This window comes from Nuphar pumila, chromosome 13, assembly GCF_984573655.1.
Source record: "Nuphar pumila chromosome 13, dmNupPumi1.hap1.1, whole genome shotgun sequence".
Classification (NCBI taxonomy): Eukaryota; Viridiplantae; Streptophyta; class Magnoliopsida; order Nymphaeales; family Nymphaeaceae; genus Nuphar; species Nuphar pumila.
In genome coordinates, this window is record NC_143261.1 from 10,213,783 (window position 1) to 10,230,179 (window position 16,397).

Sequence of the window (16,397 nt, forward strand, 5' to 3'; positions counted from 1 at the left end):
AATCAAACTATTTGCTGCAGTCAGGGCAGGGCTGGGCTGAGCTGGGCTAGGACTGGGCTTTTAAAAAACAAAAAAAAAATTAACTGGGCCGGGAGGCAGTACTGCCCCCCCCCCCCCCCCCTAGCTCCGCCTATGCCAAGTGGTAGTGGGTTTGGAGAGAAGGTACTGACCTCTTCGTCTCAGGTTCGACTCCCACCAGTTGGGAAGATGCCTTTCACTTGTGGGCTCCATAAGGGCTTGGGTATCGATGACCCCACCTGAAGATTAAAAGGAAAGGAATTTCATCATTAAAAATAATAATAATAATTCACGCGCACAGACGCACATACACAGAGTTGTGGGGTTTGAAGAGTTGGGGTTATTAGTTAGGATGGAGTGCAACTCAAGCTGTCTTCTTGCAGCCTTTTCTCTTCTCGCCAGCTTGGCTGTGGAGACACAGTGGGGACAGAATGCGACCAACATTTTTGAGTGCAATGTCTGTTTAAATAGAAACCCTCTTCTTGTTTGGTGCCATTGCCCTAGGATCCTCTACATGAGTTTTCATTACAATGGGTGTTGTGAGAATAGCATTACTGTGCCACCTTGTGTTCTTCACTGCGGTGGTGCATTTGTGCTGTCTCACGTGCGTTGTTGCCTTTGGAAATGAGAGCATGATCGCAGACGTGCATGTAGTAGTGAATAGTAAGAATGGGAGTGCCAATAGTTCATTCCAAGAAAATGGAGTTGGTGGAGGTGGCCAAGGGAAGCAAATTAGTGTTGTAGAGGCAAAAGATGCATGCCCCGGTGGTGGTGGCGTTGGTGGTGGAGGTGGTGGTGGTGGTGGCAATAGTGGGGGTGGCGGTGATGGTGGAGGTGGTGGCAATGGTGAGAGTGGTGGTAATGGCAATAGTGGGGATGGGGGTGACGGTGGAGGTGGTGGTGACGGTGGAGGTGGTAGCAAAGGTAGGGGTGGCAGTGGTGGTGGAGGTGGAGGTGGAGGTGTAGGTGGAGGTGGAGGTGGTGGTGGTGGTGGTAGTGGCAAAGGTTGGGGTGGCAATGGTGGTGGTGGTGGTGGTAGTGGCAAAGGTTGGGGTGGCAATGGTGGTGGAGATGGTGGTAGTGGCAAAGGTTGGGGTGGCAATGGTGGTGGCGGTGGAGGTGGTGGTAGTGGCAATGGTGGTGGTGGTGGTGGAGGCGGCAGTGGTGGTGGTCATCGTGGAGGTGGAGGAGGGAGTGGCAGAAGTAGAGGTGGATGTCAAGGTGGTGGTGGAAGAGGTGGTGGTGGCGGTGGTGGCTGTGGTTGTGGTGGATGTGGCTATGGATGGGGATGGGGATGGGGTTCTGGTGGTGGTAGCGGTGGAGGAGGAGGAGGAGGAGGTGGTGGTGGTGGTGGAGGTGGAGGTGGAGGTGGAGGTGGAGGAGGTGGTGGTTGGAAGTGGAATTGGAGAGCAGGGTGTTTTGGTGGGACAAACTACCCCATCCCTGAAGCAAGAAATGTCGGCCATCGTAAAAGAAACCAGAATAGGTACATGGTGGGAGAGTATGCACATTGCATTGGGGAAGGGAGGTGCAGAGGCATGACTTTGGTGTGTCCTGCTTTCTGCAATGGCTCATGCGTTTATGATTGTGACATGTGTAGGGCCCTTTGCATCCATCACGGTACTAAACTTTTTCTCTTTTTTATGAGCCACAGGCTCACCCTCCTTTTTATTTACCCCTCTATCTCATAATCTAATATATTACAATATAATCTAATAGATTATAAGTACAATCTAATTGCAATCTCATGATACAAGAGGTTTTGACTCAATCTAACTCGGTAGATGTGTTCAACATACTCGATTTAGTGGAAAACGACCCTTTGAATCATGTTCTTCGATGAAAAAAAACATGTTTTTATAGGTCAGCACAATTCGGTGCATATATATATATATATATATAACAGTTAAATTTTTGCATGGTCGGTAAAACCTGTACGCAGGCTGGATTCTGGTGTTCCAAAAGCCAACTCCCACTAAAAAATAACATGTAGATAACATCCATAGGGTCATTCGGACAAAAAGAGACTGAAGTTTGCCAAGTTGTTTTCATAGTAAATTATATATATAAAGAGAGAGAGAGGGGAGAATGGCCGGACACCCCATTATCGGATAGGGGCATTAGACAATCTCCCGCTGCCGCTGCTGATCACGCACTTGATTAGCGGCGAAAACAATTCTGCAAAAATGGTCTTTAGTGGCAGTTGTGACTGCCGCTAAAGGCCATATGAGTGGATGCGCACATCCACTTGTTTGACACAGTAACATCGTTCGACATTATATATATATATATATATATATATATATATATATATATATATATATATATATATATATATATAAAGATCAAGGATTAGACTTTTGTTTTGTTCTCATAATCTTATGATTTTTGGGAACGGCATAGTATTATCAGTGACTAATAAAAATACTAACATGATTTCTTGTTGAAACTTGCAGGGATGATGTACTAGCAGAAGACGGTTGAAGCAAGATTGCATCTATATACCACACCAACGATCATCTTGTCGACCTAAACCATCCTCACTGTTTCAATTTTCTTGAAGGCTTTGTGTTTTGACGGTTAGGTGTTGTTGAGCGTGTTAGTGGTGTTTGGAGTGTCAATGTCGATTGATTCAGTGGACCAAACCTTGTTTTCCCTTTCATGGTCATGATTTGAGTGAAAAGATTTGTACGTCTCCTGATCGTGTCCAATTTAAAAAACGAAGAGACTCCTGTACTGTTGGGTTGAAGAGATGACCAACCTCTTAAGATTTTTAATTAAATAAAAGTGCAATGGCTTTCATTTTCCCAGGCCTTTGTTCTGGTCTAGACCTCTGATATTGGGCATTGTTTATTTACAAGGTACAATGGGCTATTGGCTAACTAGCTAGTCAACCAATTAGGAAGAGCACATAATATTAAGATAGGGTAGCCTGCGGCCGAGGGGGGGTGGCATAGTGGGTAGGAAGGGTGCAGTCAAGGTTTGATTCTCCTGAGCATTCTCTCTCTACACAAGCCGATGCCCAGCATAGGCCACCAGGAGTGGAGGTTCTAACCTCTGAGTTTTATGTTACCGGCACGATGATTGTAGATATGGAAGGCTGGAACAGCTAGCGTGACCAAAATCTTCATGCTGGCTGCAGTTTTTTTGGGTTATAAATCAAAAAAAAAAAAAAATAGCCCGCGGACCATGCTGATTCATGTGAAAAGATGCATCTAAATCAAACCCTCACTAGCAGAAAGTCTCCTCTCCCTCCTCACGTGTAGAACTTTCTCAACACCAACATTATGAATTTGCTCAACTGAATTTCCCACTTAAACTAGGCCCTAGAATAGAGCTAAATCAAGGGCTTTCTCATTTTTATTTGTGTTTTAACATTTTTTTAGCAAGGCTTACTTTAAGACGAGCAATGATCCAATGGCTTAGAGCAGAGAATTAAAATCTTAGGGTGTGTTTGATTGCGTCAGATCTCAAATCCAAGATCTGGGATCGTAGGATCTCATACCCCTAGATAGATCTCTGGTCCCCACTTGATCCCATCAGACAAGGAAACTTAAATTTGTATGGTTTTAAGAATCTCAGATGCTCGTGTCCAAGATCCCTCGCTTGCTGGAGGGTCCAGTCTACAGTTTGCACTATGCCAAATCTAACTTGAAGCCACAAGATCCTCGTGTCTGTGGGGCAACCAAATGCACCTCTTCATGTGGAAAGCTGCTGGTGCTTATATTTCAAGAGTGCCGTGTAATGTTTTTTCATCTGTCACACCATCCTTTTCAAAAAGGACCCCATCCTTACATAGGATATATACAAAGGATCTTATGTCGATCCTAGCCATCCAGATTATGTCAATCCTATCCGTCCAGCGGATGCATCTGGATGGCTAGGATCGACATAGGATCCAGCTGATGCATCTGGATGGCTGGGATCAGTCCACATCCAGGTGAAATTAAACTTGAATCAATCCTGGTCATTGGTTGGATGCTTAATATTGAATGTAGAATATGACCCTTTCTCGGTGGGGGTTTTGCTTCATTATTAAAAAGAAAAATGACCCTTTCATCCCATCAGTGCACTAATTAAAGCATGGAATTTAACTAATTTAATATGAGACTATATATAGAAAATCATTGGTGTTGGGTTGGATGAACATTTACGTCAAATAACAGCACATGAGCAGTATGCACATAAACAGTGTTCAGGGGGCAGAGCCACCTTAAGAGGAGGGTGGGCACGTGACCTCCCTGACCCGCAGAAATCCCCAAGAGGGTATGGGTCACCCATCCTGACCCGCAGAAGACCATGGGATGTGCCCACCCTGATCGGGTCAGGGTGAGCACTAGTGCCCCACTCCTGACCCAAAGGTCGCCCGACAGTGACCTTTCTCCCTTTCTCAAATCCCTCCCCAGTCTCAAAATCTCCACTAAATCCCTCTCTCTTTCTCTCTCTCTCTCAATTTTGTGGCTCTGCCCTCCCCGCGACTAGGTTGTAGCCCCCTCTCCACTGCCGCACCTGTGGCCCCCTTTTCATGGCTTCGACCTCTCTGACCCTTGCTCCACCTATGGCCCCTTTTTAACGGCTCTGCTCTTGTCAATGACCCCACAGTCGAGCCCCCACTCTCTCTCTCTTTCTCTCTTGGTTCGCTCCATCCACGACTCTACCCTCCCCATGACCCCAACTATGGTTAGTGGGCCCCTCTCTCTCTCACCCTCTATGGCTTCACCCTTGCTCACAACCCCACCTGTGGGCAATGGGCCCCCTCCCGTTAACGGCCCCCAATGATGGGGTCATCCCGCGCATTACCCACATTGCTCCTGCAACGTACACGGGACAAGGTCTACTCTCTCTCTCTCATGTTTAGTCCATAAATGCATAATTGATGATGTAAGAATTAGGGTTTAGCATTTAAGTTTAGGGATTTTTGTATTTTTTTATTAACATTTAGGTTTTTAATAAGATAAATATTAATTAGTTATTTTTATATATATTTTAATCAACATTGTATATAATCCACATGCTTGATTTTAGTTAAAATTTTGAGAGTTTTGTTGTTTTTTGTTTCAATTAGTCTATTTGTTAAGACTGAGGTTTTCATTTAATTTTTTTAATAGCATGAGTATTTAATTAAGTTTTATTTTTTGTATACTTTTAATAAAATTTATTTTTTTTCATTTTTATTTTTAAATAAGATAAATATTTAATTTAAGTATTTTTGTATTTTAAATTAACATTAAACATGATTTTCCATGCTTGAATAACATAAATGCATAATTGATGATATAAGAATTAGAGTTTTGATTTAGTGTTTGTTTAAATGACATGAATTTTGGATTATACTTTTAGGTTATATATTTTTTTAATACTTGACTTTGGTTAGAACTTATAATTTTAGGATTTTTTCAATTAACATAGATGAGAATTTTAGGTTTTTTAATTAGTATGTATTTGTTTTAATTAATTCAATTCTTATTTACTTATTAAATACTTATTACTTGTTAGTAACCATTAGTATATGACGTTTTTAGAAATTATTTGAAAAACATTGGTTGGTTAGTGATTTGATTAGAGAAATAATTAAATAGGTTTTATTTAACTTTGTTAATATAAAAATACACATTAATATTTTTTTTATCAAAAAGTGAGTACATAATTAATGATAAATTATTCTTACTTTTATTCTTCTTTGGTCAATTAATGTATATGGATGGATAAATTTGTTATAAGGAAGGTTATTTCTCATCAATCTTCTACAATTAAAGAGTACATAGATACAAAAGAAAATCATATGAGAAATAAAGTTGAACAAAAATAAATCAAGCATAATTACCTGCAGGACTCGGTATTCCTATTTCTAATTATCATCCTAATGAGCAAGATAATGTTTGTATAGAGTATATTCATAAAGGTCTGTGTCAATCTCGTAAGCACAACTTTTCACAAAAGAGGATTAAGGACAAATTGCGATGATTTAACAATGTTTGGTTTGATGAGTATAAAGGTTGGTTAGAGTATAACAAATCCAAAGATGTATTATTTTTCTTGTATTATTATCCGTTCAAGCTAAATTGAGCAGATCAAGAAAGTGGAGAAACATTTATTTATCAAGGGTTTGATAATTGAAAAGAAAATAAAAGAAAAGAAAAAGTTTGATGAATATGTTGGAGGTTTTGACAATTATCATAATGGTGCACAATCTAAGTGTAGGAACCTAACAAAATAAACACACCATATTCAAACAGTGTTTCACAAGCAATCTGATCGTCAAAGAAATGAATACCAAGTTTGCATCAATGCAACAATTACTGGAATCAGATATTTATTAAGGTAGGGATTATCATTTTGTGAGAAGATGAATCTAAAGAATATGTTAATGGAAGAAACTTTCTTGAGTTGCTGAAGGTTTTTGCAAATATTAATAATGATATAAAAATATTGTACTGCAAAATACTTCACAAAATCTCAAGTTGGTATCACCTGAGATATAAAAGGATGTTGTAACAGTCATTGTTGTGGAAACAACAAATGTCAACACTACAAGAAAATCGTGGATTAGCGACGGACTATATCTATCGCTTATCCGTCGCTAAACTGTTTAGCGACTGATTAGCAATGGATAGAGGCCATCGCGAATTTTTGCTCGCTAATTAGCGAAAAAACTTATCTGTCGTTAATTCCGTCGCTAATTTGCGACAGCTTAGCGACGGACATTATTTGTCGCTAATCTGTCGCTAAATTTAAAAAAAAAAAATTTGATCCCTGTCGGGCGATATTCCGGCAGCAATAAGCCGAACTTATATTGCGCCTGACAGGCATTGCACAGAACGATCGCTCTACCTTGTCGCCGGACTTGTATCGTCCTCCGTGATCTGGTGCTCTCCGGCGTCGCCGCCCTCCGTGATCTGGTGCTCTCCGACGTCGCCGCCCTCCGTGAATCGGCGTCATCGTCCTCCGTGAACCGGCGTCGCCGTCCTCCGTGAACCAACGTCGTCGTCCTTTGTGAATCAGTGCTCTCTGGCGTCACCGTCCTCCGTGAACCGGCGTCGCCGTCCTCCGTAAACTGTCCTCCGTGAACCGGTGCTCTCCGGCGTCACCGTCCTCCGTGAACCGGCGTCGTCATCCTCCGTGAACCGGCATTGTCGTCCTCCGTGAATCGGCGTCGTCGTCCTCCGTCAACCAGCGTCGCCGTCCTCCGTGAACTGGCATGCTCTCCAGCATCCTTCATGAACCGACGTCGTCATCCTCCGTGAACCGGCATTGCCGTCCTCCGTGAACCGGCGTCGTCGTCCTCCATGAACTGGCGTCGCCGTCCTCCGTGCTCTCTGGCGTCGCCCTCCTCCAGCGATCACTCTACATCATCGCCATCCACCATGAACTGACTTGCACAGCGATCACTCTGCATCATCGAAGTCGGTTTAAATCGAGCGCGGTCGATTTAAATTTCGAACGGGGAGAGAGGAAAAATTTCGCGCTCGGTTTAAATCGAAAATTAGCGAGGGATTTAGCGGGGGAATTTTTCCGTCACTAATTAGCGATGGAAAAATTCCCTCGCTAAAATATTTTCTTGTATTGAGAATTAGCGACGAAAAAAAATATTGTCGTTAATCCGTCGCTAATTAGCGACAGATTAGCGATGAAACAACTTTCATCGCTAATCCGTCACTACTTAGCGATGGATTCATGAAGAAAGTTTTCTCTAGCTAATCTGTCGCAAATTTGCGACGGAAAAAATCTGTCGCAAATTTCTGTCGCTAATTAACAGTTTTCTTGTAGTGCAAGAAACCTAAAGATGCATTCTTTTATATTTTAATCGATGAATCTTGAGATATATTAGATAGTCGAGCGGGTTTTAGATAGTCTTAAAGCAACAATTGATGATGTATTCTCTAAACATAGGCTAAGCCTGGCGAAATTACATGGATAGGGATATGATGGAGCAAGTAATATGCGAGAAGTATTTCATGGACCCAAGACACTTATATTAAGATAAAAATGAATCAATTGTTTATATTCACTTTTTTGTGCATCAACTCCTTTTAGCATTAGTTGCAAGTGTGATAAGGGATGAGAGATACGAAAACTTCAAGAAATGTGAGAAAAGGGATGGGATTCCTTTTTTGATAGTATTTTTGTTTTTTTTAGCAAGTGTGATATTGTCATTCTTAATATGATTGGTTTATATAAACCTCAATAATGAACAAGACATAGAGCTAAAAATATTATAATATTGCATCATTATCGTATTGAATTATTTTATACAATTATCAACATGCAACTTCAAGAGTTGAGCAATTATTTTACAGAAGAAATTATAAAGGTACTTTTTGTGTCATGTTTAAGTCCAAAGAATTCATTTTTTTATTTGAAAAAAAATAAGTTGATAAGTCTTACTAAATTTTATCTTAAGAGCTTCTCTACACCGGATTTATTGATGTTTGACCATCAACTACAAATATATATCATTTATGTGAGATGCAATATGAAATTTTCAAATTTAAAATGCCTAACTGAGCTTACAAAAATGATAGCAAAGACTGAAAGCATAATGGGTTTTTGTTAGTTTATTTGCTTATCACATTAGCTTTAACTCTATCAATCGCAATGGCAAGTGTTGAGAGTGCATTTTCAAATATGAATATTATCAAGACTCGATTGCGTACTTGATTAGAAAATGAATAGGTAAATAACACTTAAGTTATCTATATCAAGAAGGACATATATATTTGACACCACTAGCAATGAATCAATTATGAATAATTTTAAAATATGAAAAATTGATGTTGTCAATTGTAAAAGAAATTTATTATAGTAACTATTTGATGTTAAATTTGTTAGATCAATGTTTCTCTTTGTTTTGAATGATTTATACTTTTTAATTATTTATAATATCTTTTATAAATATTTTAAAATTTTATTTATTTATTTATTTTTAAGATGTTTGTGTTCCTTTGTCACATCTTGTTGAATGCATTTCAAGATCAAAACTTAAACTTAGTCATACTGCATTATTCATAAAAAGCACTTTCTTTAGTTTTTATATCAATCAAAGCTAAATTTTGAAGTATACAAGTATGTTAGGATGATACTAAGCAGCACAAAACTATTTTTTTTTACTAGTAAAAACATGTTTAGTTTTAAGCAAGGTTCTTAATTATCTATATGACACTATAGTTTTTTCATTTTTTTGCATTTGCTATTAATTATAGTTTTTTGTCATAAAAATTATTATTTTTACTGTGCATTTGTGCCCACCCTAGATTAAATTTCTGGCTCCGCCCCTGGCATTGATCACATATCTAGGGATGGCAGTGGGGCGGGGCGGGGCGGGGGACAAGGTCTCCACCCCTGCCCCGCCTCAAGATTTTATCCTCCACTCCTGCCTCCATCCCCGGCAGGGATGGATTTTATCCTCCACCCCCACCTTCATCCTTGTTTCATGTCCTCCATCCCCAGTTCAAACGGGGATGAGGCGGGGCGGGGAAAAGTGTACGTCCATCCCCGCCTCCATCCCCGGACGGGGATGGATTTTAACCTTTGTCCCCGCCTCCATCCCCATTTCATACCCTTCATCCCCGGTCCAAACTGGGCGAGGCGGGGCGGTGCCCCGCTTTCCCCCGGTCCACTGTCATCCCTACACATATCTACTGGATAAGCTCTCCACGTGGGCCATTGAAACTTGAATTTTTTTGTGGATCGATGGACACTAAGCCTAGAAGCGAGCACTTATATATAGTTCATTAGTGGCCGGGGGAGAAGGTGCTGACCCCTTTGTCCCATGTTCAACTGACACCTAATGTGCGAGTGCCTTTAATTGGCGGACTGTGTAAGTGTTAGGGTGTTGATACCTCACTCGGAAATTACCTTCATCAGCAAAAAAAAAAGCAATGAGTTGGTTATCACACTATTTTTTTCATTTTAAAGTCACAATAAACAAGCAACCACCTACACCCACTCGAGCGTCTTTGATTTCACCTGTGCTAAGTTGCTCTCTCTCTCTCTCTCTCTCTCTATATATATATATATATATATATATATAACAAACTTAAGTAATAATAAAATAATGTAATGGGCCTAAAAAAAAAGCAAGAAAATATGACAATATTCTAGAATTTCTTAGGCCAACAAGGCTATGTTGTCATCATAGTGACAAACGTTTGAAAGGGCAATTTCTCATTTCTCAAAAACTCGTGAGAAATTGAAATTTTTTTATAAATCTCACATTTTTTGGGCAAAATCTCGGCAATAAAAAAATAAATTTAAAAATATAAAATTTATTTTTTATAAGAAAAAATTAATAAAAAATTTTTAAAAAAAAATGTTTTTTTCATGATAAATAGCCGTTTAAAATGTAAATATCGCTTTTAAATAACGGTATTTATGTTTTTTCATAAATCTCGCGAGATTTTGAAAATCTTGCAAGAAATTATTGTTTTAAACTTTCAGGCAATTTCTTGTGATATTATCGCAAGATTTTCATAAATCTCGCGATATTTGTCAGTGTCGTTGTCATCATGACTTACAACGGCTCCTATGTGCTAATTACCGACCCGCAATTTTTCAATATAAAAATGATAAAAAATATTATTTTACCGGGTATGATTCGGGGTCTAATTCACGTAGTTCTTATGGGTATGGTTTCTCTTATTGTAGATCTGATTAAACATGGGCCCGGGCCCGATACCATACCCAAAAATCTGGTTGCACCTGGGTCTGAACCAAACCCTACCCATTGACAACCCTAGCTTTAATCTATGTCATGAGGGCGTGTCCCCAGTGACATGACCAGACACTGACACGTACTGAGATTATTTTAGTAAATTTATAATAATTAAAATATACTTTTATGTATTAAAATATACAAAATATTTTATTGCTAAAAATTTAAAAAAAAAAACACGTTCTCATGTCCTTTAATGAAACAAATGTTTGTGTGCATCGCGTCACCCGTCAAAGTCTTGCCCCTATCTCTGTGACATAGGCTTTACTATAACTGTTCACATGCTGAATTTCACAAATGTGTCAAAATCTACTAGCAAATAAATAGTGAATTTCCTGATCAGGAGGGTCCAAGTTGTAGCTGGGTACGGGCCTGGTTTTTTGTATAAATTTTACAGAATAAAGAAGGGTTTTACCCCAAAAAACTCTGGTATGGCCTCCAGGCCCTCCACCCATCAAGAACTGGACCTAAACCAGGTAAGGTCCAACTCAGACCAGGTGCAAGATGCTCACTAGGATTCGGATCCTGATTGAGTGGGTCCAACCTGTTGGCAGCCCTAAATTGCTTGAATCGATGTCCAATGGCCTACTGGACCATGACACCCAATTGGATGACCTCATCACTTCAACCTGGTTGGCTCCAAATGTCTATCAGGTGGCATTGACTCATCAACGACCGCACTATGGATCCTAAGATACGGTGCTCCCTATTATGGACACCATATATGGAATGTTTCCATGTCCAATTCGGACTTGGATTAGGATTTTTGACTTTATGGATCTAGACTCAAATCAAGGTTAGTATATCTGACCCAAAACCAGGTGGGTTTGGTTGTGTGGTGGCCCAGTTTCATTTGCTCATCTAAGATCCAGGTGCAACCATGATTACAGGCAGATACAAACTGAATTTCCTTGGTTCTCAAGGCTTGGAAGGTTTCACCCTGGTCCTATATCCGAACTTTAGGTCCAATGTAGATTTGGATCTGAATCTGGATCTGGCACATGTTTGTGACTTCATCAGACCACATTTCACATGTAGACAGACTTAAATAGAGTTCTAATGGATTCATAAGCAAATATTTGAGTAATTTACAGGAGACCATCCAAATTACCAACTATTTACAGAAAACTGTACAATTTTTTATTATTGCATTCAGCTTCTGATTTATTTGTATTCATTTCAAATTCCCGCCTGAAGTGTAAAATGACTTTTTGCTCCTTTTCGGATAAAATAACTGAACTTTTGCTCTTTAATTAAAGAAATCAATAATGAGGGCACTAATCCGACCATTAGATGACTTAAGATTCAGGACCAAACATTTCTTTGAAACATAAAAAAACAGGCAGCAAACTGCTATAATCCGACCATTGGATGGCTTTCTGTAAATAGCTGATAAGTTAGCTGCTTTTGTACATAACTCCAAATTTTTTATATGGAATATCTATTTTTTGGGGTAGATTTTCAAGCAAATATTTTACAAGGAACTGCTTTATAGCCTTTGAAGAAGATCAGCTCAACTCAATAAACTATTCTTCCTCTAATTGGCAGGATAGAATTGCAAACAACAAACATTTTAGAATTGCAAACACCGAGCATTTCTCAATTATATTCACAAGAACATGCTAGCTTACAAAAAAAAAAAACTCCAAAGTTTGCATATCAAGATTGAATAGTACAGAGTCCTGTAATTCATTCTCTACCATTCTAGTAACAAGGTATTAACTTCTACTGTTCTTGTAAGGAGATACTGCTAACATTAAATTATACATGTTACTTCACAACCTCAACCAGTCTACTACAACACACTTGCCACAAACTATTTCACCTTGGGCCAATACCAGAAGAAGACTCAAATTCATGAAGTGGTGTATCTAAGCACAACTCCTCAGCCTTGGACAGCATGTAAACTATATCTCCCATATTGGGCCTCATTGATGCTTCCTTTTCAATGCAGTTTCTAGCAATAGAAACAACACTCATCACACTCTCCATTGAGTAACCACCATACTCCATTAAGGGCTCATCCATCCATCTCCTCACCATCTCTTCTCTATCACCATCAACCAACATCCTCCCTATCTCCATCCACAGCAGCTTCCCTCCTACGACCGCGTGCCTGCCGGAAACCAGCTCCAGCAGCACTACACCGAAGGCGAACACATCCATCTTCGTTGTGACCATGCCGTCAAGGAGATACTCCGGCGCCATGTAACCTAGAGTCCCCACAATGTGCCTTGTGATGGCATTGCATCCAGACTTAGCCAAGCCGAAATTGGCAATCTTGGCCCTCATGTTTCTGTCCAGCAGTATGTTGCTGCTTTTGACATCCTTGTGAACAACACTTGGTTGAGTGTGCTCATGGATGTAATTGAGGCCATTAGCCACATCCACTGCAATCTGAACTCTGGTTTTCCAGTTGAGCCGCTTCCCGGACTGAAGCCATGAGCAGAGAGACCCATTCTCCACATACTCATAGACCAAGTAACATACACTCCTGAAACTTCAACGCAGAACCCATCCAATCTCACAAGATTGCTGTGATTTACCTTCTGCAAGATCCTGAGCTCTTCCGAGACATTGGATTTCATCTTCTTCACAGCGAAAACAAGGTCGCCGATCGTGGCCTTGTAGACATGGCCATGGATTATGGATTGCGGATTGAAATCGTTCGTTGCGTTTCGAAGATCTTGGAGAGAGTAGAGGTTGTATTTGTCTAGACACTGGGAGATATCCGAGAGGAATTCCTTATTGGCAACGAAATTTTTGGACTTGGGATTGGTAGAGTGGTAGAAACGCCCACCCTCTCCATAAGAAGAGAAAGGCATGGATCCTCCTCTCCCAATTTTGGATTCCTCACCCCTTTTCGTTTGTACCCAATACACACGAAACAAAGCAACAACGAGTAGCAGGACACCAAAGATGCCCAATAACACAGAGAGGAGTATAACAAGACCACGATCACTTCTTGAAGAGGAAACCTGAATTGGGGTCCGTGAAAGAGTAGAAGGTGGTGGAGAGAACTGGGGAATTGGTTGAGAGAATTGAGGAAATTGAGAGCCTGGGACTAAAATGGTGGTAAAAGGAACAAGCTTAGACATCCCACCACTATTTACAGAGACTGTTCTTAACAGTAGAATTGAAGATGGTGGCAATGTAAGAAAGTGTGTCATTCTCGCCAACGACGTATGTGATGAGGAAATTGTTGAGAAGATAATATCGAAGATTGCTGTGTTGAGAAGATAATATCGAAGATTATATCCTCTCATATCTTTCAGTTACTGTTTCTATCTCACAATCTATCTTACCTTTTAAGGTCGTTCGTTATCCCTTAGATCTTGGAATTGGTCCACTATTAATGGCAAGTGGTTACCTGCCTTGATATTTTGGCCTTATCGTATGTTTTCCCCTGGCTTTATATAAGCTGTTTATGATGAATGGAATAATAAGCTTGTGTGCTGGTTCTCTCGTGGATGTAGGCTATTAGCCGAACCAAGTAAATCTGTTGTTACTTCTTTTCTTTCTGTCAACATGGTATCAGAGCATTAAGCTCTTCCGCACCTTCTCTGTTGGCGTTGTTCGTGTTTCTCATCCTCCATGACGAGCAACAGCTCCACCAGCGGTGATTCATCCTCACAGACCTGCAACAGTGATCAGCAGCGTATTCTCATCCATGAACAGGCAAGTCCAAACCAAAAAACTACTTCAATTCTGTTAAATGGCCAGAACTACTTGTCATGGTCGAAATCTGCCAGCTTATTTCTAAGTGGCAAAGGCAAAACTGGATTTATTACTGGAAAATTGCCCCGTTCTGATTGTTTAGACACCAAATTTGATGAATGGCAGTCTGGAAACGATCTTGTTATGTCATGGTTGTTAACCTCCATGGAACCGAAAATTGCTGAATGTTTCTTGTTTCTAAATACTGCTGAAGAAATCTGGAGAACAGCCAAAGAACTCTACGGACAACAATACAACATTGCTCGAATGTTTCAATTATCCCAAGATATCGGTAATCTCAAAAAGCAGAATCAAACCGTGAGCGAATATCTTGGCAAAATTCGAGGGATGTGGGATGAACTCGATTCATACAAACTGATTGTTGCTGACCCTATTACTCTGCAAAAACTTCGAGAACAGGAAAAGATTTTTCAGTTTCTTGCAGGCCTAGGGACTGATTTTGAAAACCTTCGAAGCCAAATTCTTATGACTCAAGATCTTCCCTCTCTCAATGTTGTTTGTTCTACAATACTGAGAGAGGAAGCCAGGAGAAAAGTGATGAATCAGACGGACACGATCACTGAAAATCCAGATCGTGTGGCTCTTCAAATTAACTCTAATAGAGGTACTAATGTTGTCATGGGAAGATCAAAAGGGAAGAGGCCTTATTGCACCTATTGCCGGAAAGAAGGACACATTCGGGAAAGATGTTGGACTCTTCATGGAAAGCCGAATATAAATAAAACTGAAAATTTCAAGAACAAGGATTTGGCAAATGCCACCAGTGATTCAGCCAATGTCGTCCACCAACATGATCAGAATGGTCCTACAGGCACTCCAATTACTATGGAAAAACTGACTGAACTTTTCAACTCTTATAGCAAAGCTGGATTTTCTTTTGTCCCTAGTGCTCACACAGTGTCCAATTCCATTGATTCAGGTAATTATTTTCCTTCATCTGATTCCATTTGGATTGTCGACAGTGGGGCGTCAGATCATATGACGCAGTCCCGTGACTTATTAAATAATCTAAGTCAAGTTCATAACAAAGGGCCAGTTACTATTGCTGATGGAAATCTTATTCATGTCCATGGTATTGGAGATTTTTCTTTTAAGCAACATATCTCAAAGGCTTTATATATACCTGGCCTTGCCTCTAATCTTTTATCCGTGGGACAACTCACAGAAAGCATTGACTGCAATGTTATTTTTTCCCCAACTAATGTCATTTTTCAGGACCGAAAGATGGGGAAGACGATTGGTGAAGGACAAAAGTTAGGAGGACTCTACAAAATTAATCTCAACAGTTATGCATCAATGGCAAAAAGAAAGGATCTCAGTAAATCATGGCACTGCAGATTAGGACATCCCTCAAACTATGCTCTTAGAACTTTATTTCCAGATACTCAATTTGATTGTAGCAGTTGTGATACTTGCAAATTTGCTAAATTAGCTCGTTGTTCTTTTTCTCAAACTGAGAGTGCATCAACTCAGATGTTTGAGTTAATTCATTCTGATGTGTGGGGACCTGCTCCTGTGGAGGCATATTCAGATTATAGATATTATGTTTCCTTTATTGATGATTACTCAAAATATTGTTGGTTATATCTTCTAAAGTCTAAAGATGAAGTTCCTAAAGTCTTTACAAAATTTTATGCATTCATAGAAACTCAATATGATTCAAAAATAAAGGCTATTAGAACCGACAATGGATCAGAATTCAAAAATAAAATCTTCGAAGATTTTGAAAAAAGAACTGGTCTAGATCATCAATTCACTTATGTCGGCACACCTCAACAAAATGGTGTGGCGGAACGAAAAAACAGACATCTTTTGGAGATGACCAGAGCTCTTTTGTTTCAGATGAATGTGCCTAAGAAATTTTGGAGTGATGTTGTTCTCACCGCATGTTATCTTATAAATAGACTTCCTAGCAAAGGTCTGAAAAATA

At 39.9% G+C, this 16,397-nt stretch overlaps 1 protein-coding gene across 1 annotated transcript; it reads right to left on the reverse strand.

Moving 5' to 3' along the window:
• Positions 1-12,550: 12,550 nt before the first annotated feature.
• LOC149817722 (protein LYK5-like) lies at positions 12,551-13,899 on the reverse strand. The gene is made up of 2 exons (XM_089986060.1): positions 13,276-13,899; positions 12,551-13,162 (listed from the first exon to the last, which is right to left on the reverse strand). Exons 1-2 carry the CDS (start codon positions 13,897-13,899, stop codon positions 12,551-12,553), a joined length of 1,236 nt encoding a protein of 411 aa, XP_089842186.1.
• Between the last annotated feature and the right edge of the window lie 2,498 nt (positions 13,900-16,397).